The sequence below is a fragment of the Lethenteron reissneri genome, chromosome 9, assembly GCF_015708825.2.
Source record: "Lethenteron reissneri isolate LAM-NWPU_2019-01 chromosome 9, ASM1570882v1, whole genome shotgun sequence".
In the NCBI taxonomy this organism is placed as follows: Eukaryota; Metazoa; Chordata; class Hyperoartia; order Petromyzontiformes; family Petromyzontidae; genus Lethenteron; species Lethenteron reissneri.
In genome coordinates, this window is record NC_083787.1 from 9,278,311 (window position 1) to 9,303,253 (window position 24,943).

Consider the following 24,943-nt stretch of genomic DNA (forward strand, 5'->3'; position numbering starts at 1 on the left):
AGAGGTGTAGGGAATTCCAAAAAGACCTACATCTCTGCTTTATTGACCTGGTCAAGGCCTATGATACCATCAGTAGGACTGGACTCTGGGTTGTTCTTCGTGCTTTCGGAGTCCCTGACCCTCTGCTCACGATCATTAAGGACCTTCATGATGGTGAGCGGGCCCGGGTAAAACTACGTGGCCGGGAGTCGGAGCCTTTCTCTGTACACCTTGGGGTGCGACAGGGATGTCCTCTGGCTCCCACATTATTTAACATCTATTTTGACCGCGTAGTTCGTGAAGCCTTCAATAGCTGTACCGGGGGAATTTCCGTTTGGTACAGATATAATGGGAGGCTGATCGACGCCCGGGTGCGATCAAGGGATGGCTCCCTATTGGTCAACCACGTTATGTATGCCGATGATTTGGTAATAGCTGCTCATTCAGAAGAGGAGTTGGAGGCGCTGCTGCTGAGACTGGAGCGTGCCACTAAGAAGTGGGGCCTTACCATCAGCCCCACCAAAACCAAGCACCTGCCTGGGTATTTTGTACCATCGGACACTCCACCCCCACAACTCCCAATTGGTGATGGGGCAGTTGTGGAGAGAGTGGAGAGTTTCCCATACCTGGGCAGTGTGCTTATGACCGGCTCCAGTCTATCAGCAGAGGTCTCACTCCGAATCAGTCGAGCGGCAATATCTTTTCATCGGTTGCGTAACGCTGTGTGGAAGCTACCTGGTCTGTCGCTCCGCACGAAGCTTCAGGTCTTCTCGGCCACGGTCATTCCCTCCCTTCTCTACGCTTGCGAGACGTGGACCCCCCTGGTGGAGCATCTTCGCCGGTTGGAAACATTTAGGCTGGCCTGCCTACGATCCATCCTGGGTTTAACCAGGCTGGATTGTGTGAGGAGCTCACAAATCCTTGAAAGATCTGGGCAAAGTCCCATCAGTGAGCTCCTCCGGCAGGCAAGGCTGCGTTGGCTGGGTCATGTAGCCCGCATGCCCAGCCACCGCATGCCTAAACAGCTTTTGTTCGGCCGGATCGAGGGGGCTAGACGGGCGCGGCACGGGCTGGAGAAGAGATGGAGTGATGTGGTACAGGAGGACGTGGAGCTGAGTGGACTTGCCGATGACTGGTACCAGCGGTGTCAAGATCGGCCTCAGTGGAGGAGGCTCGTGAAGGACGCTACTGGGCAGTTGGAGGCAGTCGCCCTCCAACAACAACGGAGGGCGGAGGAGCGACGCTCACAACAACGAGCGGAGCGCCGGGTGGCTAAAGCACAGCAAGTTGGCACAGTAGGGGGCACAGGTGGTGCATCAGCCAGTCATCTCGGTCATCTCGGTCAGTCGACCAGTGGCACCTGGGTCTGCCCCGTGACCTCCTGCCAGCGGGCTTTCGACACTTTACGTGGCCTCAAGGTGCACTTGGCCTGGCACAAGCATCGTGGTGACGTCACCGCCACTTAGTGGCGAATGGCGGTTGTTGTTGTTGTTGTTGTTGTGTGTGCGTGTGGGTGTGTGTGGATGTTGCGGTAGTGTAGCGGTTAACGCAGTCTACTGTGAACCCGACAACCCGAGTTCGATTCCCGCTCATGGCCAACACCAGCAACGATTATCTTAACCGGTCCTGGGCATTCCCAAGGTCGACTCAGCCTCAAATGAATACCTGGTGCAGTGTGTAAACATTGTCAGTGGGGAGACAAAGGCGGCTGGGTGTGGTATTGGCCACCCACCCCCTCGTGTGTCCCGTGCCGGCCTTCATAGGTACTCGCTAACAGCACTTGCCCCAACAGTCCGTTAAAAGCTCTACGGGGGAACTTTGTCCTTGTTCATCGGTGCGTGCGTGTGTGCGTGTGCGTGCGTGCGTGTGAGTAGGTGGCGATGTACCCGCGCGGGCGCTCGGTGACCGAGCTCGAGATTTCCCAGTGCGCCTTGCGCGACCCCGGCAATCTCCGTGCCCGCGGAGCATTCTTCTACTTCCGCGACAGCTCCTTCATCAGGTGCGACGTCCCCACTGCCACTTGCCCGCTGTGATACGGGTGGCATCGCGGCTCTCGAGCATCACTGCGATCCTCTCCCGAGGGTCTCACCCGTCACATCACGGAGGAGGAACTCTGTGCGGGGCGAGGAGATGGGAAGGCATCGCGAAGGGGACCCTACCAACTGCGCCTGAGTGCGTGGGCGGAGGCAGTCACGAGCATTGACTAATCGATAACAAATGTTTTGCCTGATCTAGCATGTTCATTTTGTTTAGTTTATTTTAATAAGGCAATGCTAACTATATATTTCTTAAGTACATTCGCAGACCTTTTACACAATTGTATATACGGTTTCCTCCATGTACCATTTGGGAGATCCAGAGCGTGACGGACGGACACCAGCGAATTACATCGAGAGATTCGTACCGAGTACTCACCGCTACCACACTTGTCACTGGTTCCTTCCGGAACGACGAAGTCCGAGTCAAATTCTCACTCCCACCACCACCACCACCACCGCCACTGCGTTCCGGGTCACTCTGGCTCGTTCCGCTCCATTCCCACCCCTGGTTTGAGTGAATTTGTTATTTTCCTTCTTTGCTGCTGAAAACTGAAATCCCGTTCCTACAGTTGATATGACGTGTGCTTTGTGCATATTTGTACGATGGCGCTCGGCATAGTTATTTGAAAAAGTGGAGTCTATGTTAGTTTAGCATTTATTTACAAATTATTACAGTTTGGTTTTTGCAATTCAGTTACATGTGTGAATGTGTGTGTGTGCGTACCCGAATATGTTTTTGTCTTGGTCAATATGTACATGTGTGCGAGTGCACGAGCGTGTCCTCGCGTGTCTGTGTCCTCGGGTGTCTGTGCGTGTCTGTGCATGTGTCTGTGCATGTGTCTGTCTGCATGTGTCTGTGTCTGCATATGTCTGTGTGCATGTGTCTGTCTGCACATGTTCTCGCTTGTCTGTGCGTGTCTGTGCATGTGTCTGTGCGTGTGTCTGTCTGCATGTGTCTCTGTCTGCATGTGTCTGTGTGCATGTGTCTGTCTGCACGTGTCCTCGCTTGTCTGTGCATGTGTCTGTACATGTGTCTGTGCATTTCTTAATGTGTCTCTGAATGTGGACACGCGTGTCCACGCGCGTGTTCACTGGCGGGCGCCCGCAGCTCCGTCCCCACGGAGTGGGTCGCAGATTTCGCGGCCGAGTCCGACGAGGCCATGGCACGCCAAGAGGACCTGAAGCGGCGCATTATGGAGAGCGGCCTGCCCATCATGGAGCGGTGGGTACCATGTGGTGCCACACCACCACAGAGCCCCGGCGAGTTCGGGCTTTCTGCGATCGAAGAGGGGCAGCCGTGGAGCATGCGTGCGGGGAGCGGTGTAAATCGCACTTATGGGTGAATCACGGCCATCATATTTCACAGCACCGCTGCAGGGAGCAATCGGAGTTCATTCCGATCGCTGGGGGTTACTCGTGTCTCTGGGAAATGTAGGCACCCAAATGTCTGTCGTAAGAGCCTCCGCCACCCGACACTGCCAAACATAATGGGCTACGTTAGGCGGTAGAGGGTGTTAGGACAGAAATGTGGTCAGATTTTTACCATGACCTAACCCAAAAATCTATGATGAATCTTAATATTGGCTGCGAAAACCTACAAAGTTTTTTTTGGGTGCAATTGTGAACAATAGCCATATCACACATAAGTACATGTAATCGGCATACTCATTGGTTCACTGCACCTCAAAGACTCAGTCCTTCAAGGCGTGCGGTGAAGTTAGGAGATGTCCATGTGCTCGGCATTTGAAGGCCTGTGGACCAGAATCAGTGATTTTGCCGACAATGTGTTAAGGGAGGCAGTTCCATATCCGGATAGCAGAGTGAAAGGGAGATTCTGTCCATTGAGCATGTTCTGACATGCTGAACTTAATGACTTAAGGGAAGTCCTTCAGTTCCATCGTCACATGAGTTTGCATGATTGGTGAACGTGATGTGCGCGTGTGCGTGTGTGCGTTTGCGCGTGTGTGCACGTGTGTGCGCGTGTGCGCGCGTGTGCACGTGTGCGCGCGTGTGCGCGTGTGTGCGTGTGTGCGCGCGTGTGCGCGTGTGTGCGTGTGTGTGTGCGCGTGTGTGCGAGTGTGTGTGTGTGCGCGTGTGTGCGTGTGTGTGTGTGCGTGTGTGTGTGTGTGCGTGTGTGTGTGTGTGCGTGTGTGCATGCGTGCGTGTGTGCGTGTGTGTGCGCGTGTGTGCGTGTGTGCGTGTGTGCGTGTGTGTGCGCGTGTGTGCGTGTGTGCGTGTGCCGCGCGTGCTCCCGCCAGGTACCCGTGTGTGTGGGGCGGCGTGGCGGGCGGCAAGCCAGGCGTGGCAGGCCTTGAGGAGTTTGGGAAGGCCGTGCTGCACGACCTGTGGACCGCCATCAGCAAGGAGGCGGCAGAGAGGGTCCGTTGGTTTTTCAAACTACTGTATTTTGTCAGAGTAAAATAAATAAGTCCGGGTATATTATAATTTTCATGAAGCTAGAAGACCGCGTGCATGTACAACGCGGAGTCCGCGAGCACGCAGGTCACTCATCCTCATGTCGTGAGCTCTCGCCTGGTTCAACAAACTTGAAACATCTCAGCAAAGCCCCCGACTCTCCTTATAATGTATCGGCTTGCTCCACGCCCAGCCCATCGAGAGCGCGTGCGACATGACCACGCGGCAGAGGTCGCAACCGGGTACCCGATACCCGTACCCTACCCGATACCCGGCTACCCGTACCCGGCCGGGTACGGGTAGCGGGTACCCGTTTGCGACCCTGGTGCGGCCGGGTACGGGTACGGGTAAGGAATCAAAACCCGTTTGCGACCTCTGCCACGCGGGGCTCAACGGAGGCTCCGGTGTGCGCGCGCTTGCAGGGCCACGGCGACGACGACGGAGAGGGCGGCGCCATCTCGGAGCACGAGCGGCAGGCCGCGTTCGTGGCGATGCAGGCGAGCGGGGCGAGCGCCCGCAGGGGCCCGCTGCAGGAGGCCACGGCGGGGCTGCGCGCCACCGAGGCCGGCGGCGCGGTGCTCGTGCGGGGAGCCAGCGCCAGCGGCAAGACCGTGCTCATGGTGAGAGAAGCCGGCGTGCTCCGCTAGCCGTACGCGTGGTGAGCGCACTGCAGTTGAGTCTCGGGTGCGGGCAGCAGCAGCAGCGCAGCCATCACTGTTGGATGCTTCTTGAATCTGGCAAGCCGCCCTGGTTATTACTTCGGTGTGTATTCAAACAGAAATACGCACCATCTGCTTCACTGTGGTCATTAAATATCCCCTGGCATCATTGTAAACGAGTAGGCCACGTGCACCGATGTTGTGGCCCAAAGATTAAAACAATTACACCGCAGGTTTTACTCGATTGGGAGTGCGTACGTGGAGTAATTTGCGAGTGATTTTTTTCACGTGTTTGTGTGTGTGGCGTTGTGTGGTACAGGCACAGCTGGCGGACCTCCTGGCTCACGGGAGGAGCGGCGAGGAAGCCCACGGGCCCTGCGCGCCCAGCGACGTGCTGCCTTTCTTTAGCGATGCGTGCGGCGAGCGGCCATCTGCCTCCTCCGCCCTCTCGTACCTCTGCACGGGCCTGCGGGCCAGGCTTGGCCTGCCGGGCTCCATTCCCACCTCTCAGCCGTAAGTTCGCGTGCAGTTAGAAAGTCACAGTGAGATTCTACTGCTCGGTGAGAGTTGAGGCGGTGCTCACCTACCATTTACAGCCCTGAGCCAGTGGAAATTCCATATTCCTATGGCAGGAGTGATTTTATCCATAGGACAAACACTGGACTTGCCCACAAAATGGTATCTATTTTATAGCGGTCGGAATGATGGGCCGAGTCAACCCCCAACCAGGATTTGTATTCTCGCACCCTTCCAATTGCGAGCCGCTTGCTCCAGCACTGAGCAATCGAAACTCTTTGAGCTCCTCGAGAGGCAACGGAGAAGCGCCATCTCCCGTGTCGGTGGGGAGCAGCTGCAAGCTGGTGGTGCGCTTCTCCTGACATGTTTTTCTTAAACCTGCTCGCAAATTTACTACTCATCTTAGTAAAAAACAACAATTCTGGGCAAGGAATCCTTATCTTCACTTACTTTAATTTATATCGCGGATTGGTTTCTAGCTTCTTATTTACATAAGTCATCAATTTATCTCTTGTAAAATGCAACTTTTTAAAATCTATCTATTTATGGATTCTGTTGGCTGCTCTGTCATGCGGCGTTTTTCATGCATTTGTTGGTGCCGGCTGTGCGCAGGGCGTTGGCGTCGCTTTTTAAGAGCCTGCTCATGCAGGCCGGAGGAGCTGGCGCCGAGAGGGTGCCGGTCGCCGGCGCGGGAGCACGGCGCGGGCGGCCGGACTTCGTCGGCGAGGCCGGGACCCGGCGTCGCGGCAAGGCTGGGCCCGTCCTCACCGTGCTCGTGGACGGGCTGGACGGCCAGCTCGGCCGCTCCGCCGACTGGCTGCCCATCCCCATCCCGCCTGTGAGTCGCCTGCGCACGCCGCCTCTCCCCCACCGCGTGACCGCGCCGGAGTTCCGCGGCTCACGAGCTGTGCCGCTGCGATGCCGTGCTCTCGCGGCGTACTCATGGACGTCACGCAATGACGGCGTCGTTATCCCCGCCCGCCAGAGGTCGCAAACGGGTTTTGATTCCTTACCCGTACCCGTACCCGGCCGCACCAGGGTCACAAACGGGTACCCGTACCCGTACCCTACACGATACCCGGCTACCCGTACCCGGCCGGGTATCGGGTAGGGTACCCGATTGCGACCTCTGGGATGAAGCCATGTTGCAGGCGCGGGTGGGTTGATTCTAGGAACTTGAATTGTGAGAAGAAACAAGACGTTGGGAAATGAGTGACAAACGGTTACTCACCAGTGACTCACGGCCTACCCGTACCCGGACCCGGCCGCACCAGGGTCGCAAACGGGTACCCATACCCGGCCGGGTACGGGTAGCCGGGTATCGGTAGGGTACGGGTATCGGGTACCCGGTTGCGACCTCTGCCGCCCGCCCCTGGCCCTACGTGGCTCCGAGTCTGATTCAGATGGCTCGTGAGACCTGCGCGACGCGGTTTGGTTCTACAACGTGGAGCCCATCGGAAAATGTAATCTGCGTTTTAATTTCAATCTGGCTCTGTACGTAGTAATATGTTTACTTCATGGCATGACAGTTACAAAAAGTAATCTTTGAACTTATGCGTGCTTCATTCCTCAGCAACACATCTTATCTCAACATTCGAAGGGCACCCCCAGTGACAGCTGCCCCTGTGTGGCAGAAGGTGACTCAGCCCTGGCCTACAAACGGGCATTGGTCTGCCGGCGGGAGGCGACGGTCGCTGTGTGTAGACACTTTGTTGACTCACCGTAGCAATGGACATTGAGAAGGAGTTGGGGTTGCTCGTAGCGGCAGGCTGCCGATGCGAGGGGACGTGCAGACTGGTGTGGTGTGTTGACGTTGCGCACCGACTTGGCTGTGTGTAGGGCGTGCGGCTGGTGGTGAGCGCTACACTGGGCTCGAGCCTGGACAAGGCCCTACTGAGGGTTTGCTCGGTGGCCCAGGTCTGCGTGGGGCCACTCGAGCGGCAGGAGAAGGCCGACTTGGTGCGCCGCACCCTGGCCTCCCACCACAAGAAACTGGATGAGTCGCACTCCAACAATCAGGTGGGATCGCTCTCTCGGCGCGCGCTCCATCCACCCCGGCTGAGCGGGAAGCCTGGACGTCACCCGCCGCTGCTTGGACGTCTGTGATAAAGAGATTGCGTAGCTCATCGGATTCCTCCAGTCTAAATGAAGATTCTGATTCTGTGTCAACCACTTTTTCACGTTGACTGGATACCTTGGAAGAGATGGGAATACCCACATTTTATCCCTACCGCACGTGACCCGCCGATTGTAGACTAATTCCGGTGTTCACATTGAGGCGGGGCCGGGGGTGGGTTGGATTTGAGCACCTCGTTCTGTTGTTTCGGCCGTCGCTCCGGATAGATGGAATCGAACCTTGACCTCTGCGTCACGAGTCCAACGTGCTGACCGTTACCCCACGCAGCTCGTGAGGACGGTGCTGTTGCGGGGTACTGGAGTGTGGAACGGTGCGCTCCGAGTCTCCGTGTGTTCAGGAGAGGAACGCGGGACTCGCTACTTCCTCAATGCTTTCCCTCGAGTGCATTTCATCGTGCTGTGATTTTACCAGATTCTATCTTCTAATTTGTTTGTAAACGAGCGTGTGCGTCGCGTGCGTCGCGTGCACAGATGTCACTGCTGCTCGCCAAGCGGGAGTCTCGCTGCCCCCTTTTCCTCGCCATCGCCTGCCGGGAGCTGCGTGGATTCGGGCTCTTCAGCAAGGTAATAGCGTCGTCACCGCCGCCCGTGTCCTTCACACCTGGGTGCCTCTTCTTCTTGGTTCTTTCGGTAAAGTCACGTGACTTTACCGAAAGAACCAAGGAGATGAATCCCTGCAGTCACGAAAGCTTTAAATCTAAACCTGGGTGCCTTTCTACCAACGCGGGGCCATGCGGAACGCTTCATCGTGATCAGCCAAACTCGCAACCTTCTGATCGCGGGCCGCTCGCTCTGCTGCTGAGCCACCTGCTGTGGCACACGAGCTGAGATAATGCTGTCCTGAGCGTGCTTGATGCTGTTTTAAACAAATTGCCATGCATTTGATTGCTAAATTTTTCTCACCATTTGCACACGAGACAATTGAAATTGTTTGCCGATGTCGGGTGGTGGAGGGTCCTAACAACACAAATGTGGCCGATTCATTAAGTGGCCTCAACCAAGGGTCAATTACGAATTGTAATGTTGGCTGCGGAAACCCGCGGTATATTGAAGAGTCGGCGGGGACCGTTCTGCCGCCCACTGTAGGTGAGCGAGAGGATCAAACAAATGCCGCAGACGGTGAGCGGCCTGCTACAGGAGGTGCTCGCGCGCCTGGAGGACGACCACGGCGCCCCCACCGTGCGGGCCGCCCTCGCCTCGCTCTGCTGCAGCCGCACAGGTGGCGCCCTCGCTCGCGCATCCCGCACCACGTAGCGTCCTCGGCGCGTCCCGCACAACGTAGCGCCCTCGGCGCGTCCCGCACGGCGTGGCGCCTCAGCTCCTGCCGGGGGTTTTTGCCGCGGTGTCCCCGGCCACGGTCCTGAAATTGCCACCTTGTTCTTGAGTCGAGTGCCGCGTTATCGTGCACCGCAGACCCTCGTCGCGCCAAGCAGCCTCAGGCTGCATGGTCCCTACTGCTCGGCAGGCACGTGGCGACTCGCAGGGTGGACGCGACGTCGCACTCGCCCACGCGGGAGAAGGGGCTCGCGTGATCGAGCCTCTGAAACGGAGCCGATCACGAAGCTGGGTGAACGTTTGTGTATGAGAAAGAAACCACCCTGACTTGTTGGCTACTCTATCTGCATGCTCCTCGCCAGTGATCTGCTGCTCGTCAAAGTGATTCCTCGGGCATCGAGGCGGTGCTCATCTGTTCAGTGGTAGAAATGACACATTTTTATTGTGGGGTCGGGTCTCTCCATAGACAACCACGATTGGCTTCCCCACGAAGTGGTACGCATACATTTCATCAACCCCAAACCGGAGGTTAGGCTCAGTCAACCCGCCGCCCACTGCCCCCGAGCCTCCTGGGTGGGCAGGCGAGCCAGCGCCGCTCTCCGTGTCATCGCGTGGTGTTTGTGATCGCAGGCCTGGCCGACGAGGACCTGCGACAGGTCGTGAGCCTGTGCCTGGCCGCCGGGCTGTGGGCGGCGGAGCCCGGAGCTCCGGACAAACGCAAGGCGGCCAAGACCGCGCACGATCCCTCGGAGCTCTGGGAGAAGCTCCACGCGTTGCCGATGTCGCCCCGCAACGCCCTGCCCATGGCCCGCTTTAGTCACCTCATCCGTGAGCTCAAGAGGTCAGTTCGCCGCAACCCGCCGATCGACGCTTGTGGACTACGCCACAAACACGGCACAACGGCGACCTTGAAAATGTGTCGCGCACGGGGCACGCTCCAAGTGAGGTCTTGTTTACCGGTGTTCAGCCTCGATGTTGTGTTCAGAAATAGACCCGCATTGATTACATGCATTTATCAGCTAAAAAATTGTTTTTTACGGGTATTGGTCACACCTCCCATTGATGAAATATTTTCTGCAAATTACTCATTAGGGATTACACACAGCACCAATATTTCCCCCTTGGCAGCACCCCCTTAAAAAAAAATGTTGAAACAGTATCAGTGAAGAAGCTCCTGCAAGTGACCCACTCCCTGCTGGTGCAAGGTCACGTGTTTGTGCCGCTCCCTGGCGGTGTGTTTGTTCCGTAGCTTTGCCGGCGGATCGTGCAGCAGCGAGGGCTCGCCGACCGGGCGCCTGCAGCTGCTGTCCCAGGAGCCGGCGCTGTTGGCAGTGCGCTCGCGATACCTGCATCGGGGCGACTCAGAGAGCCTCGCTCACACGGCTATTGCCGGTCCGTAATCTGCGTGGCATCACACAAAACAAAAAGATCCCCCGTGTAGCCTTCGCAGGTTGTTGGGGCAAGTGCTGTTAGTGAGCGCCTACGAAGGCCGGGTTCATAGCGCGGCGCGCACATTTTCGTATGGGTTGCGACACACTGCCGGTTGCTTCCGTGCCACTGCGCTGCTATCATCGCAGCCGTCTCCCTGGTGGCGTCAGCGCCGCTGCACTCCATGTCCGCTCTCCTCCCGGTGCCCCCGCTCGAGCGGCGTGAGCGTTACCCCCTGAGTGCGACATCTCCGTGTGAGTGTCTGCCCACCAGAGTCTCGCCTGCACGAGGAACCCACTCACGGTACTTAAGAACGGGAACCGGCACTGCCAACGATTGCCCACGCTCTGTGTCTGTCCCCACACGTGCGAGGTTGGGGGCGCGGGGGGGGGGGGTAACACTCAATCCCCGTACAGGTGAAAGTTAACTCACTTGCTGTACTGCTGCCATACGTTGGCAAGTCGGGAGATGGCGACCTTGGGCCGCCTGGGTGAGGAGGGAGTTTCGTAGGCGCGTGCGATCCACCAGCCCAACTCACCCCTCCCGTGCTTTGCCCCACAGTGCATTTGCTCAAGAAGTTGAAGCCGTGGCAGGATGGACGCGTGTCACACGTGGACCCAGACGTCCTGGCGGAGCTGCCGTACCACCTGGTACGTCAGACATCTGTGGTCGTCTCATCCACCCACCCTCCTGCTTGTCCACCCACCCACCCGCCTGCCCTCCTACCCACCTGCCTATCTACCCTCCCAGTAAACACGCAACGTTGCGTGTGGTTGGTATCGTTGTGCAGTGGTACCTCGGTATACGTCGTTGATTCGTTCCAGAAGGGGAAGGACTTATACCGAAAATGACGAACACCAAACGAAGTTTTCCCATAAGAAATAAAGGGAAAGGAAATAATTTGTTCCAGAGTAGAAGAAATGTAATTTTATATGGCATATTATACATTAATGGGGTTGTATACAATAATGTAGACACTACTTATTACTAAAATGCATGCATAAAATAAATGCATAAATAAATTAAAAGAAATTTTAATACAAATAAAATTTAACATCACTTTACCTTGCTGAGAGGAGTTGACAGCCTACGAGGATGGTGGTGAGGAAGGGGAGGAGTGGTGAACGGGGTCTACGCAGTGACTCATCCCGACCCATACAAGTTATAGCAAGCGCGTCGTATCCCGAGCAAGACGTCGTATCCCAAGCAAGACGTCGTATCCCAAGACATGTTTTTTCTCGCCAAAACACGACGTATACCAAACTCGACGTATTCCAAAGCGGCCGTATACCGAGGTATGTCTGTATTAACGTTGGCCCGACGATGCATATTTACTGGGCCCCGCTCACCTGCCCTCCTGCACACCTGACTGACTAACCAATAGTGTAGCTCGGCAGAACGACTCACCTCCCACTCTCATGAATGGCCCTGGCTTTTCAACTGCCCAGCTGAAAATGTGCTGGAACATTTCCTGGCACGCAAAACATTTCACGAAGTTTGTGACCTTTTCTTCTTGGTTCTTTCAGTAAAGTCACGTAGAAGGGAAGTAATAAAATATATTATATTATTTTATTATGTTTTATTTTTATTATTTTATTACTTCCCTTCTACGTGACTTTACCGAAAGAACCAAGAAGATGAATTCCTGCAGTCACTGAAAGCTTTAAATCGAAATTTGTGACTTTTGTGTGAGTTGTTGGCGTGTTTTGCGCGCTCTGCTGTTCTTGTGTCAGAGCTGGGTCTCGTTGTAATTCCGGAACCTACATTATTGCACTTGACTAGTGACTTGCCGATTGCAGGTCCATGCGGGGCTGGCGGTGAAACTGGGTCACCTGTTGGCCGACCTCCGATTCCTCTACCTCAAAATCGCCAACCGCACCGTCCCCCAACTTCTGGAAGACTTCGACCTCTACGGTAGCCCGGGTTTTCTCCTCCCAATACCCAAGAGGGAGAGTTTCTCGCAAGCATCGTGCACTAAATTATGTTGTGGTCGTCAATCAGGACTTGGCGCAAGAGCGCAGAAGTGTGGTCGCCACATCTACGCCTCTATATAAGGAACAAAACAGTTAGACTTCTCCACAAATCTGGCTGTCGCCTGATGAAGCTAGTTGTAATTACTGGCGAAACGTCATACTCGGATTGTAAATGTTGTGGCTTGGCTCTCCAACACACCGGTGTGCTGTACTAGTGACGAATTGACCACGTTTTGTTTACGTAACAACCCTTACTAGTTGGCTGTGTTGGGTGGTGGCGGGTTTTAAGGACACATTTATATATTTACGCGATCTAACCCAAAAAACCTCTTATGAATCAGGACAAGGTTTACAATGGTTTACACAAAGTCGGCACAAGCGTGACACTGAACCGCGGATTGCGCAGACAAACTTAAACCTCAGCTGACACAGACGCAAGCTAACGACGTAAAACGTCAACACGATTTTACATTTCATAGACTGAATCCCACGGAAGAGTTGATCGCGTGTGCGCATCGTGTGCGTTGTTTTCAGCGACTTCCGTTGCCCAGCAGGGGCTCGCCCCTTGCCCGGTCGTGGAAGAGTTGCGAGGGTTTGTGAGCCAGAGCCAGCACATCCTGCGTCGGAGCCCGAGGCTGATGTGGCAGCAGGCCATCAACTCGGCCCCCGGGTCTCCCGCCAGCGTGCAGGCCGCGTCGCTGGCGGTGCAGGCCTCCCGGGACACGCCAGGAGTCGCGAGCCCGCGGCCGGGATACGTCGTCGAGTGGGTCAACAGGCACCACGCTGCCCCGGCTGCCCTGCGGTACGGGGGGATGAGTTAATCCGTGGAGCGACGAGGGTTTCTCCTGTTGATTGATCGGTGGAGCGACGAGAGTTTCTCCTGTTGATCGATCGGTGGAGCGACGAGAGTTTCTCCTGTTGATTGATCGGTGGAGCCACGAGGGTTTCTCCTGTTGATTGATCAGTGGAGCGCAGAGGATTTCTCTTGTTGATCGATTGGTGGAGCGATGAGATTTTGATTAATCAGTGAAGTGACGAGAGTTTCTCCTGTTGATTGATCGGTGGAGCGACGAGAGTTTCTCCTGTTGATTGATCGGTGGAGCGACGAGGGTTTCTCCTGTTGATTGATCGGTGGAGCGACGAGGGTTTCTCCTGTTGATCGATCGGTGGAGCCACGAGAGTTTCTCCTGTTGATCGATCGGTGGAGCGATGAGGGTTTCTCCTGTTGATCGATCGGTGGAGCGACGAGGGTTTCTCCTGTTGATTGATCGGTGGAGCCACGAGAGTTTCCCCTGTTGATTGATCGGTGGAGCGACGAGAGTTTCTCCTGTTGATTGATCGGTGGAGCGATGAGGGTTTCTCCTGTTGATTGATCGGTGGAGCCACGAGAGTTTCTCCTGTTGATTGATCGGTGGAGCCACGAGAATTTCTCCTGTTGATCGATCGGTGGAGCGACGAGAGTTTCTCCTGTTGATTGATCGGTGTTTTGACGAGGGTTTGATTAGTGGAGCGACGAGGGTTTCTCCTGTTGATTGGTCGGTGTTTTGACGAGAGTTTGATCAGCGGAGCGACGAGGGTTTCTCCTGTTGATTGATCAGTGAAGCGACGAGAGTTTCTCCTGTTGATTGGGCGGTGTTTTGACGAGAGTTTGATCAGCGGAGCGACGAGGGTTTCTCCGCTTGCTTCCGCGCCTCCAGGACGACCGGAGGCTTCGCGGGGGAGCCGTGGTGCCTGGCGACATGCGCGCGCGGCGACGCGGTCGTCGCGGCGACCAGCCTGGGGCACGTGCAGCTGCTGCACATCGACACGGGCAAGGCAAGCGCCGCCGCCTCTCCCCACTGAGCACGCAGGGCCCAACGGCCCAAGACGGCAAGCGGCCAACAACAAACAGCACCGTCAGAGTTGTAGGAGATGAAAGTTATACGTGATGAGGAAGACGGCTTTGTTGTCCAGACTTTGCGAACATTGAAAAATTACCTGCAAATTACTCACTTGGAATAACACAGTGTGTAGCAACTGGGTGACAGTCGGGCATTCGTTTGCCGGTAGGGAGTGATGAACTACTGGGGGAACTCATAAACCATCCCACCCCCCTGAGCCTGAGCGCAAGGGGGGTGGCGGATGCGATCATTGACCAACAACGTAACAAGTTGTGCCCGTTTCAGCAGCACGTTCATTTCAAAGAATAAAGCAGTGTTTAATTGTTTTATATTTATATACAGGTTGGTGCAAAAGTCAGGACATGTAGGGTTATTTCGTTTATTTTAACACTGGCACTAAAATTGTTTATTCTTTATGTGAATATTTTGTCTATTATCATCGCGAATATCTTTCTTCTCAAAGGAGCTGCAGAGCATGTCCGCACACAGTGAAGGCATCTCCGCATGCTGCTTCCTGTCCGAAAACCTCATCTGCTTGGGCACGAGTAATGGACAGATGTCCACGTGGAACATCCGAGAGGGATACAGGTAGCATTACGATCTCCAAACACAACGCCCCCGCGTAGCTTTGGGGACCTCACGCGGCTCCTCCATCCTGGCAGCTCGGCGTGGAGAAACGTGGATTGCCGTAACCCTGTGCTGCATGAGAAACGGTGTCGGTGGAGCTCTGCTGTTAGCGCTGAGGTTCTCTCCCCGTGCGTGCGTGCAGGGTGCTGAGCGTGCAGGCGCACAGGCTGCGCGTGTCTGGCTGTGCTCCCAGCGCCTGCGGCAGGCAGGTGCTGACGGTGTCGTGGGACTGCTCTCTTAAGGTGCCCAACGCAAACCACCGCCCCCAACGTTACCCAACAACAGCAACGGCAGCGGCGGCCGCCATTCGCCACTATGTGGCGGTGATCTCACCACGGCGCTTTGTGTCCCGGGCTAGGTGTGCACTTTGAGGCTGTCGCGTAAAGTGGCAGGAGGTCACGGCACAGACCCAGGTGTTATGGGTTGAATAACCGAGATGACTGGCAGATGCACCACCTGTGCCTCACGCGCACGCACATGGATTTACAGAGTTCGCCCGAGAACTACAACATACTACCGTGTGATGAGCAGAATACATTTTCTGAAGGGATTCAAATTTTATAAAAACTGATTTAGTTCATGGTTGGCTGTGTGAAGGTTTGGAGTGCGGGCTGTGTGTGCACGTGTTCTGTAGAGCAGCGGTTCGTGCACTGCGCTACAAACCCAGCGACCAGAGTTCGATTCTCGCTCACGGCCAACACCATTGACAATTATCTGCACAGGTCCTGAGTCTCCCCTAGGTCAACTCAGCCTCAAACGAGTACCTGGTGCGGTGTAAACATCACCGCACTTGCACCCAGACAGTCGGCAAGGCTATACGGGGGATCTTCGTCTCTGCGCGTGGTGTAGATTTGGAGCGTGACCGAGGGGCGTTGCGTCGCCGAGCTGAGTTCCAGCCGGCCGCTCTCCTGCGTCGCCGTTCACCCCCGGGGAGCGCTCGCGGTCACCGGCAGCTGGGACTCGGCGCTCGTCACGTGGGACGTCTTCCACCTCCGGCGCGTTTCCGTGAGCGCCCTCCCCTCCCGCGTCTCTGTTCGCACAACGTCGTGCGCACGACAGTAACGATAACGACGTCGTCGTTCGCGCAAATTTGCAGGTCCCACACGTCACTGCGGTCGAATTTGCGACGCCGCGCACGGTTCCTCCCGCGTGGGAAGCCACAGACGAGCGGGGAAGGTGGCCAGAACTGACGCCAACGATCGCCCAAGCTCTGTGGTCCCATATTGGGATGTTTGGTCAAGAGCTGTGCGCACAAACTCGTGCACACGCGCGTATCCGCACGCTCACGCAGGCGTCCACCAGCCCGTGCCACGGACTTTGCCGTAAGTTGAATTGGTACCAGTCAGTCCAAGCCACTAGAGGCATTTAAATGCTTGATTTTAAAAGTTTGCACCGAATAAATGTTTCAAATATGTATTGTCAGCGCGCCCAAAATTGTGCAACAGCAGTGAAAAGCTAGCAAAAGGAAGGAAGCAGCGATAGCTAGGAGTGGTAGCAATGAATGGCTGTGATGACCGTTGACCTTGACCGTGTGATGCGCGCCGTTTGCCCTGTGCGATCGCTCCACGTGCCGCGCCCAGACTCTGCGTGGACATAGTGCAGCAGTCCGCGCGGTGGCTTACAGCCCGTCCGGCAAGCACCTGGCCTCGGCTGCCCTGGATGGCGAGGTCATATTGTGGGCGTCTGAGTCGGGCACCGTCCTCGGCACCTACCTGGGCCACCAAGGCCCGGTGAACTGTGTCCAGTTCACCCCAGACGGTCGCTATCTGCTAACCGGAGGCGATGACAACAAGGTAAAATACGGATGTGTGAGTAAAGGTACGCGGCGGCGAGCGTGTGTCTTGGCCAAGGCCGTAATTATAATATATGTTGGGGGGGGGGACACATCCCCCCCCAATATTCAAATATGCTCAAAATGTCCCCCCCAATATAGTGCTATAAAATAGATTTCTGTTTATGTGATTGTGGTTATGGTTGTACTTTATTAATCCCTAATCTCTGCCATTACATACAATGAAACAAGAAAAGGTAAAAAAGAAAAACAGAGCAATGTAACACAATACATTATTGGACATTATTGTAAAAAATAAATAAAAAGTCCATCCTATGTGTTAGTGAATGTTTTAATATTTTAGGCAGGAAATTAGTTTTCAAATTTAGATTTTTTTCTGGGGGGGGGGACCCTGGAAGATTTGGTCCCCCCAATGTTGACTCCATGGCTACGGCCTTGGTCTTGGCTATGGGAGAACCCGGACGAAACGCATGCATGACAGGGGGAGGACACACGACTCGGCACAGAGAGGCGCCCACGTCGTGAATCGAACCCAGGCGTTTTTATTTTGTGTCCCACGAGGCCACGAGCGTTACCGCCCTGCCGTCCCTCGTCTGCAGGTGCGGGTGTGGACGGGGGGGCTCGGCCGGCCGGTGGCGGTACTGGGCGGCCCGGGACAGGACGCGGTGCCAGCGGCGGTGGTGGCGGCGCTCTGCGTGTCGGGGAGCCCGGACGGCTCCCAGCTCGCCGTGGGGCTGCACAGCGGCGGCGTTCGAGTGCACGGCGTCCACTCGGGTGAACACCCCCACCCCCCGCAAGCGCCGCGGCAGGGCACGCACGCTGGCTGCTCGGCGCATTGTCGGCCCGCGAATTGTAACCTTCACGCTTTACGCGAGTCAGAAACTCCCAGGCGCCTTACGTCACACCTCGTCTCAATCATTCAAAGTTTCCACCCCCTCAGGGCCGCTGTCTCCGTGGGTGCCAGGCCTGGAAGCGGGCACTGGCCGTTGATTGCTGTGTGCAATCCCAAATTAATACTTTGCGGAATTTTTTGTTACAATTTTGTCAAGTTTGGACAATGACACCAGAACACAGCGGCCATTCGTTTTGAATGACATGTCGGATCTTTAACGTCCACTGTGTGGTAGACGGCGCGTAGTATTGTAGGGTTAATTCACTCATTATTTACCAGGTTGGCCTGTTGGATTCAAACCACAAACCTCTGCGACAAGCGGCAAATGCTGTGACACACTGGGCCGTGTCACTGCCCCACGTGCTTCCTTACAGTTTTTATTCCAATGTTTATATGTAAAAATTCCAACGACAGATCACTGAACAATGTTACGAACAAAACCACAGCATATATAAAGTACATTTTAAACTTGCGTTCATTCAATGAGATCTCAGTCAGTGAAAGTTAACGACAGTGTAAGTTGCATTGGTTTCTTTTTCCAGTTCACGTATTGTCTCGAAGTAGTGATGTAGGGCTTCCGGAGTCGTCTCTACCCCTTGCTGCTGTTCCAGACACCAGGCAGATGCATTCATCACAACCAAGGTCATCGAACACTCGGCAGTTGTAGTTGCGTCGTCGCCTTTGTGCAGGATGGCTCGTTGACTTAGACTCAAGAGTGTTTGAGTCACGAGTGTTTTGATCTCACTCTTTCTGAACTGTAGCTGCTGAATTTGACTTTAGTGTTCATTTAACTTATGGCTCACACCTCCATCGTCAGATCCAGAGTAAATAATCAGAATAATAGCATCGTACTCATTATAGATTTTGGGTTAGGCCACGCAATGATCGAGTTAAATATTGGCTGCGAAAAACCATCTACGTGTGAAGTGAACACTGATTGTGCATGACCTCGCAATCTGTGTTTGTTAAGGCTATATGGGGAATCTTCGTATTTGTTTTGTTTGTTGTGGAGAGTGGTGGTGCAGTGGTTATGGCACCGTGCTGCAAACCCGGCGACCAGTGTTCGATCATGCTCACATCGAATAACATTGGCCAATATTTTAACCGGTCCTGGGCCTTCCCTAGCTTGACTCAGCCTTAAATGAGTACCTGGTAAGATGTTTAAACATCGGGAGACAAAGAAAGGCTGGTCTGGTGATAGCCACCCACCCCCTCGTGCGCCTCGCCAGCCTTAACAGGCGCTCGTGAACAGCACTTGCCCCAACAGTCTGTTCAAGGCTACACGGGGGACCTCTGTCTTTGCTAGGCGTCACCGTGGAGGTGCAGGCCCACCCGCACGCGGTGCACTGCGTCGTGTGGCTGCTGGGCACTGGCGGCACGGCACTGGCGTCCGGCTCGGAGGGCGGCTCCGTGAAGGTTTGGCGGCTCAGCGGCACGGAGGCCCCGGGCGACGCGGCGGCCCTGACCCTGAACCGGACGCTGCAGGGCCTCAGCGGCGCCGTGCGGGCCCTCGCCTGCTCCGACCGCTTCCTCGCCGCCGCCTCCGGTGCGCGTTCCCCCCGCGCCCCACCCCTCGCGCCGCCCCGCGCGCCAAAGTCGGTTGAGGTCACGCAGTCGCGTGACCCCCGTGCGTCGTGCTGTCTGAAGCCTCGTGCGTAAGTTTACGTTGTCAGTAGAAGCCAAATTGATTTCCTGCCCAGTTGAGTGCTGATGCGGTGCTCATCTCCTGATCACGGCCCTGAACCGTTTTCCAAAACGTCGATCGGAGCCCACGCTGTATGAACTTGGTTGGGGTACCTTCATGTGAAATGCACGCGTACTGTCTATGTACAGACTACCGCTTCTAAATCCCCAATAGTTAAATCTTGACTTAAAGCTTTCGTGACTGCAGGAATTAATATTCTTTGGGTCTTTCGGTAAAGTCACGTAGATAGGTTCAAGGAAAATGACAAAAAACTACGACGTTTCGATCGCAACACAAGCGGTCCCTTTTCCTGATGATGACCGTAGTTTTTTGTTATTTTCTTTGAACCTATCTGCGTGACTTTACCGAAAGACCCAAATAATATGATCCCCAATAGTTCTATACATATTAAAAAAAATTCCAATGAGTATAATGCATATGGAAAATATACCGGACACAAATACGCATACCGTACACGATGGAAACTGAAAAGCATCGGCGTAGACACGGCGCCGTTGCCTCGCGCTCTGCGCATCGTTCCGCAGACGACGCCATGGTGGTGCTGTGGCCGATCGGGGAGGCTCGCGGCGGCCAGGGTGAGGTGACGAGCGCCCCGAGCGGCGTGCTGTGGGGCCATGAGGGAGCCGTCACCTGCTGCTGCTTCAGTCCCGACGGCTCTCAGTTGCTCACAGGCAGCAAGGACCGGGTATGGAGTAATCGCAATCCCAGCACGGCCGCGAGCAGTGTGTGACCGAGTGGCTGTGTGTCAGTAGAAGTCAAAGTGCGGCCGTGCGGCCATGTGACCGTGCGGCCATGTGACCGTGTGGCTGTGTGTGGGGCGCAGAGCCTGGTCTTCTGGGAGGTGCAAGCCTCCCGAGCCCGGCTGCGTGTGCCCAGCTCGCACGGCGACTGGGTGACGGGCGTGCACTGGGACCGCGACGGGGAAACCGCGGTAAGTCCTCAGCGCGAGTCTGCCACCTGCGTCGTTGGGAGATGACGACGCGCGGTGACGCCGCTCCGCTTTCGGCAGGAATTCACAGCTCCCACGCGTTGCCTCGCGTGTCACGTGACCACCACGTTGCCCGCACAGCGCCCTGGCTGAGAGCACCGTGGCCCGATGGGAACCGTGCATTCACCCGCTGTTTGTGAGCGTGCCACCCTCACATGTTTGAGATGAGATGTGAGACGATTTGAGTTGTTGAGGCATTTAATCGAACCTCATATAAATGCAATAATAAATGTTTTTCATTATCATCAATATAATTATTGGTGGCCTTGGAGCCATTTCCAGGGGAAGCTCTGGAAGCGCCGTGTTGTTGTTGTCAGCTCGAGGCGTCGCCTTTGTGTCGCCGCGTGGTTCCCCCTCTCATCTTCCAGGTGTCCTGCTCAAACGACTGCACCGTGAAGGTGTGGGATGCCAGCACGGGCCACCTGCGGCGAGAATTGAGGGGCCACCAGAGCTCTGTTAACTGCGTGAGCGTCATGGTGAGTAAGCTGAGCCCAGGCCCCGAAGGCCCAAAGCGTCTCTGGAATTGAGCAACGTTATTATCGTACGAGCTCCGCGAAAAGAGAAGTTGGGAGGGAAGTCCAAAGTGGAGCGGTGCGAAGGAAAGCGCAAGTCTGCTGGTGACTTGCAGTGTGGTGGTTGAACGTGGTGCGGATGTGACGATGGATGGTGTGTTTGGGTCATTTTTGGCCAAATGTATTCTACGCAACCCTCCACCACGCAACATGGCCAAACAAATACAATTGTCACATGGTGTACGAGCGTTTAATGCACCAATTGTTATCGTCTCGGCTCACTCGCCGTCAAAGTTGAAGAGCAATTATCACAAATTTTGCAATCAAGCATATTCAGGGATAGATCCAGGAAGCAATCGTTGGCAACAAGATCTGGGCATCCCTGGGTGATCACTCAAGGACCTGACGGGCACACGGGGAGAGATACTGCTGTGAGTCGAGATGTTTCTCCCGTTGATCGAGTCTGGTTGTCCTCCTCCTTTCCAGGACGGGGTGATTCTCTCGGGAAGCTCCGATGGGCAGCTCCGTGCGTGGCGCTGCTCGGGCCAGGAGATCGCGTGCATCCCCGCACATGCGCAGCGCATCAACGGCGCCTGGGTCTGGCTGCAGCAGCAGCAGCAGGGTGCAGGTAGGCAGCACCCGGGCCCAGCGCCGAACTTCGCGCTGCTGCCGCTGCTGCTGCCGCTACGTATTTTGTTTGAATTTGGGAATGACGAGCAAAGCCATCTCATCAGAACATGTAGTGTACCCTCTCGATGAATCCCAATAAGGACGAAACCAGTCTACAGTTGTCTCTGTCTCACTGGTTCCTGTTGATTAATCATATGCACTCAATTTATTGTTGGTGATTTAAGAGAATATAACCACAGTGCATTCTCTTCAGTAACTGGTGGTTTACATCATGTGTCAAGGCTGACAGTGTTGTGTTCATACGGTGCACGTGTGTATTGTGTGTCATGTGCAATCCGTTTCTTACATCAGCCAAAAATAACAAACACAAAGATCCCTTTGTATAGGCTTTACAAACTATAGGGGCAAGTTCTGTTAGCGGGTAGCACCTATGAAGGCCGGCACGGCTCACGAGGGGGTGGATGGACAGCACCACACCCGGTCACATTTCTTTTCCTAGTTGCAATGTTTAACGCCGCACCAGGTACTCATTTGGGACCGATTCGGCCTAGGAGAGCCCTAGGAACGGTTCAGATAATCATCACTGGTGTTGGCCGTGAGCTGGAATCGAACTCGGGTCGCCGGATTCATATCGCAGCGCTAACCGCTGTGCTACCTGCTCCCCACAACTAAACACGAGGGGAGGATCAGTTACACGGCGGTTAGTGCACTTTTCTACGAACCCGATCACCGACGTTTGGACCAGGGTTAGGCCCGCCTCCTCTTCACCAACCTGCACTGCCCAGCATGGTGCAGTATAATAAAAACAACCCCGTAACGTAAAAGTAGTTGGGAGGCCTTTGTCCAGCAGTGAATTGACAAATTATTCTAAATTATTATAATTGTTATTTTCCTTATTAACAAACACATGGCCCTTGTGGCTCATGGTTGATAGTGGTGACTACTGTGGGACTGATTGGACCACGTTGAGGGCCGTTAACACCACACGAGGTTGCTCTGGAATGACCTCATTCGGTTTCATCTGTTTGGTAAAGTGAGTGGCTTGCAAGCAGAAAGTTGCAATTCAAATCCTGATTGGGGGTTAACTCACTCCATCATCCCTCTGCGGTTGATAAAATAAGTTCCACTTTGTGGAGAAGTCAACAGCACGGTGGAATCTCCACCATTGGTTCAGGGCTGTAAAGGACAAATGAGCATTGCCTCACTGCTCAATTGAGCCGAATATCTATTGTCAAACGTAAACTTTTTGCGATGTTTTTTTTCCCCGCCAAGTTGTTGACCGTGCTCGATGCCGCGGTGCCTCGCAGGGAAGCGGCCGGGGGAGGAGGCGCTCTCCGAGGCACTGCGTGCGGCCTCCGCCAGCGACGACAGCACCGTGCGGATCTGGGCCCCACTCATGGTGCGTCGCTCGCGCTGCCTGGCCCCGTGGCGCGCTTGTCTGCTCGCACGCAGTAGCGTAGCAGAACTCTGTAGCGAGCAGTGCATCACCCTGTGTTCGAGAACGCCTTCTCGTGCCCATTCAATGGCAGAGCAGACCTGAGAGGAGACGCTGGGGGACCGTCAGGGCAGATCTCGGAGGCCGCTGCGAATCTTCAATGCAGCTGCAGCGCGATCTGGCAGAGGGGAGAACGTGTTAGCGATGTTGTGTGCACCGAGGCTGTGACCACGCCCCCCCCTTCCCCCCCCCGGCTGTTTGTCCGGCCTCAGGGCAGCGAGCTGGCGTCTCTGAGCGAACACTCAGGCCCAGTGCAGGCTCTGGCTGTAACAGCACTCTCCAATTGCGCCCTCTCTGCCTCCAAGGATGGCTCCGTCAAGATGTGGCAACTCCGCATTCTGCCCGGTGAGACACCGGCATTCCCCATCCGCTCCGCCCTGGTTGGTCAGGGTCGGGCATTCCAACAGTTGTTCATCGCGATCATGGAGGCCTGGTGGTGAACGGGACCCCACGTTGCGTCACCGCCACTGTGAATTGTGCGTGCACAGCGTTCACGGTTGTTGTGGGTCAGTGTTGTTGATGCCTCTTTATCTTGCCGTCTCTTCCTTCCTTGGGCCAAATAACATGGCTGTTGCACAGGTGACACCAAGTCGGCAATTAGAATAGCATTTCCGGTCAACATTCCAGTGTCTAGATATACAGGGTGTGGACCCAATTTCAAAGCAGTATATTTCACGATGGCAACATGTTACAATTACACGAAAAGTTACAAACGGTTTAATGAGTTATCAAGTTTTCCTAACCATTTTATAAATGCTCTATGTGCCCTCCACCTGCTGTACGGACAACATCAAGACGATAGTTGAATTCGTCCCAAACGCCTCTCAAAGTGTCTTCTTCCACTGAAGTCACCGCTGCCGTGATTCTGTTTTTGAGGTCATCCAGATTAGTCGCTAATGGTGGCACAAAAACACGGTCTTTGACGTATCCCCACAAGAACAAGTCGCAGGGTGTGATGTCTGGGGATCTTGGGGGCCAAGAGTGTAGCGCCAAGTCTTGGGGTCCCGTGCGACCTATCCAACGTTGAGGCAGAGAATGACTGAGGCTAGGGGCTGTTTGTGCGCTGGGAGAGGCATCTAGCAGTAATCATTTGAAACTCTATGCCCCGCCCTCTCTATGCCCCGCACTCTCTATGCCCCGCCCTTTCCAGTGGTAAGAGTTTCATTCATGGGTGGTTCGTGGTTGCAGAGATATAGCGATTTAAAATCTGGTCCATCTTTTTGAAACACCCTGTACCTTTGTGCTTTAAAGGTATACAAAACACCGAATTCCGTCCATGTATTTTTAGAGGTTGTAAATTGCCTTTGGCCAAATACCTGCCGGAATTTAGAAATTAATTCTAAATAAAGTCGTGAAAGTGATTTCCCTATTAAGTGACGATTGAGGCGGCGGTCATCTACGTTCAGATCCCGGTGCCGGTGGTGGCAATTCCACATTCATCTGACGGGGGTGCGTCCATCCATAGGAAACCCATTGTTGACTTCCCCACAAAGTGTTCCTCACCTTAGCAACCTCAGAGGAATGATGGGCTGAGCAAACCCCCAGCCAGGAGTTGAACTCGCAACCTCCTGACTGTGGGGCTCTCGCTCAACCCCTGCCTGCTGTCCGGATTCCGGGTTTAACGGCCATTTTCATTCGTGGAGACTTGATGAGTCATGGGCGTGTGTGTGCGTGTGCGCGTGTGCGTGCGTTTGTGTGCGCGTGCGCCCGTGCATGTACGTTTGCATGGCGCATTGTTGCTGTTGTAGCCGCCGCCAGCACGCTGCCCTGCAGGCACCAGCGCGCGGTGACGGCAGTGCAGGCGTCCCCAGGGGGGCGCCACGTGGTGTCGGGGGCCGAGGACGGCCATGTGCTGCTGTGGAGCCGCTGCTCGGGCCCCGCGCTCGCCCCAAGCGCTGCGGTGCAGGTGAGGGCTGCGGGGAGTGAAATACAATAATTAACAACAAAGATAAAAAAAAAAAGATCCTCCGTATAGCCTTAACAGACTGAAGGAGCAAGTGCT

General features: G+C 55.0%; 1 protein-coding gene across 5 annotated transcripts in view; it reads left to right on the plus strand.

Annotated features, from left to right (window-relative positions):
• The window catches only part of LOC133339599 (telomerase protein component 1-like), a 57,678-nt gene that overhangs the window by 26,039 nt on the left and 6,696 nt on the right, over positions 1 to 24,943 (plus strand). For all 5 annotated transcript variants that reach the window (XR_009754754.1, XM_061547727.1, XM_061547740.1 and 2 more), the window contains exons 20-47: positions 1,854 to 1,978; positions 3,127 to 3,240; positions 4,277 to 4,397; positions 4,856 to 5,053; positions 5,412 to 5,605; positions 6,221 to 6,446; positions 7,448 to 7,627; positions 8,216 to 8,308; positions 8,831 to 8,963; positions 9,650 to 9,860; positions 10,269 to 10,411; positions 11,009 to 11,097; positions 12,247 to 12,361; positions 12,955 to 13,222; positions 14,118 to 14,235; positions 14,764 to 14,888; positions 15,070 to 15,169; positions 15,777 to 15,932; positions 16,508 to 16,720; positions 17,319 to 17,493; positions 18,918 to 19,157; positions 19,841 to 20,001; positions 20,140 to 20,247; positions 20,673 to 20,780; positions 21,303 to 21,444; positions 22,754 to 22,845; positions 23,154 to 23,286; positions 24,690 to 24,847. Coding sequence is in view for 4 of the 5 variants with exons in the window: in XM_061547727.1 (XP_061403711.1) it covers positions 1,854 to 1,978; positions 3,127 to 3,240; positions 4,277 to 4,397; positions 4,856 to 5,053; positions 5,412 to 5,605; positions 6,221 to 6,446; positions 7,448 to 7,627; positions 8,216 to 8,308; positions 8,831 to 8,963; positions 9,650 to 9,860; positions 10,269 to 10,411; positions 11,009 to 11,097; positions 12,247 to 12,361; positions 12,955 to 13,222; positions 14,118 to 14,235; positions 14,764 to 14,888; positions 15,070 to 15,169; positions 15,777 to 15,932; positions 16,508 to 16,720; positions 17,319 to 17,493; positions 18,918 to 19,157; positions 19,841 to 20,001; positions 20,140 to 20,247; positions 20,673 to 20,780; positions 21,303 to 21,444; positions 22,754 to 22,845; positions 23,154 to 23,286; positions 24,690 to 24,847 (4,239 nt within the window). In the remaining variant the exon portion in view is untranslated. The remainder of the gene's footprint in view (positions 1 to 1,853; positions 1,979 to 3,126; positions 3,241 to 4,276; positions 4,398 to 4,855; positions 5,054 to 5,411; positions 5,606 to 6,220; positions 6,447 to 7,447; positions 7,628 to 8,215; positions 8,309 to 8,830; positions 8,964 to 9,649; positions 9,861 to 10,268; positions 10,412 to 11,008; positions 11,098 to 12,246; positions 12,362 to 12,954; positions 13,223 to 14,117; positions 14,236 to 14,763; positions 14,889 to 15,069; positions 15,170 to 15,776; positions 15,933 to 16,507; positions 16,721 to 17,318; positions 17,494 to 18,917; positions 19,158 to 19,840; positions 20,002 to 20,139; positions 20,248 to 20,672; positions 20,781 to 21,302; positions 21,445 to 22,753; positions 22,846 to 23,153; positions 23,287 to 24,689; positions 24,848 to 24,943) is intronic.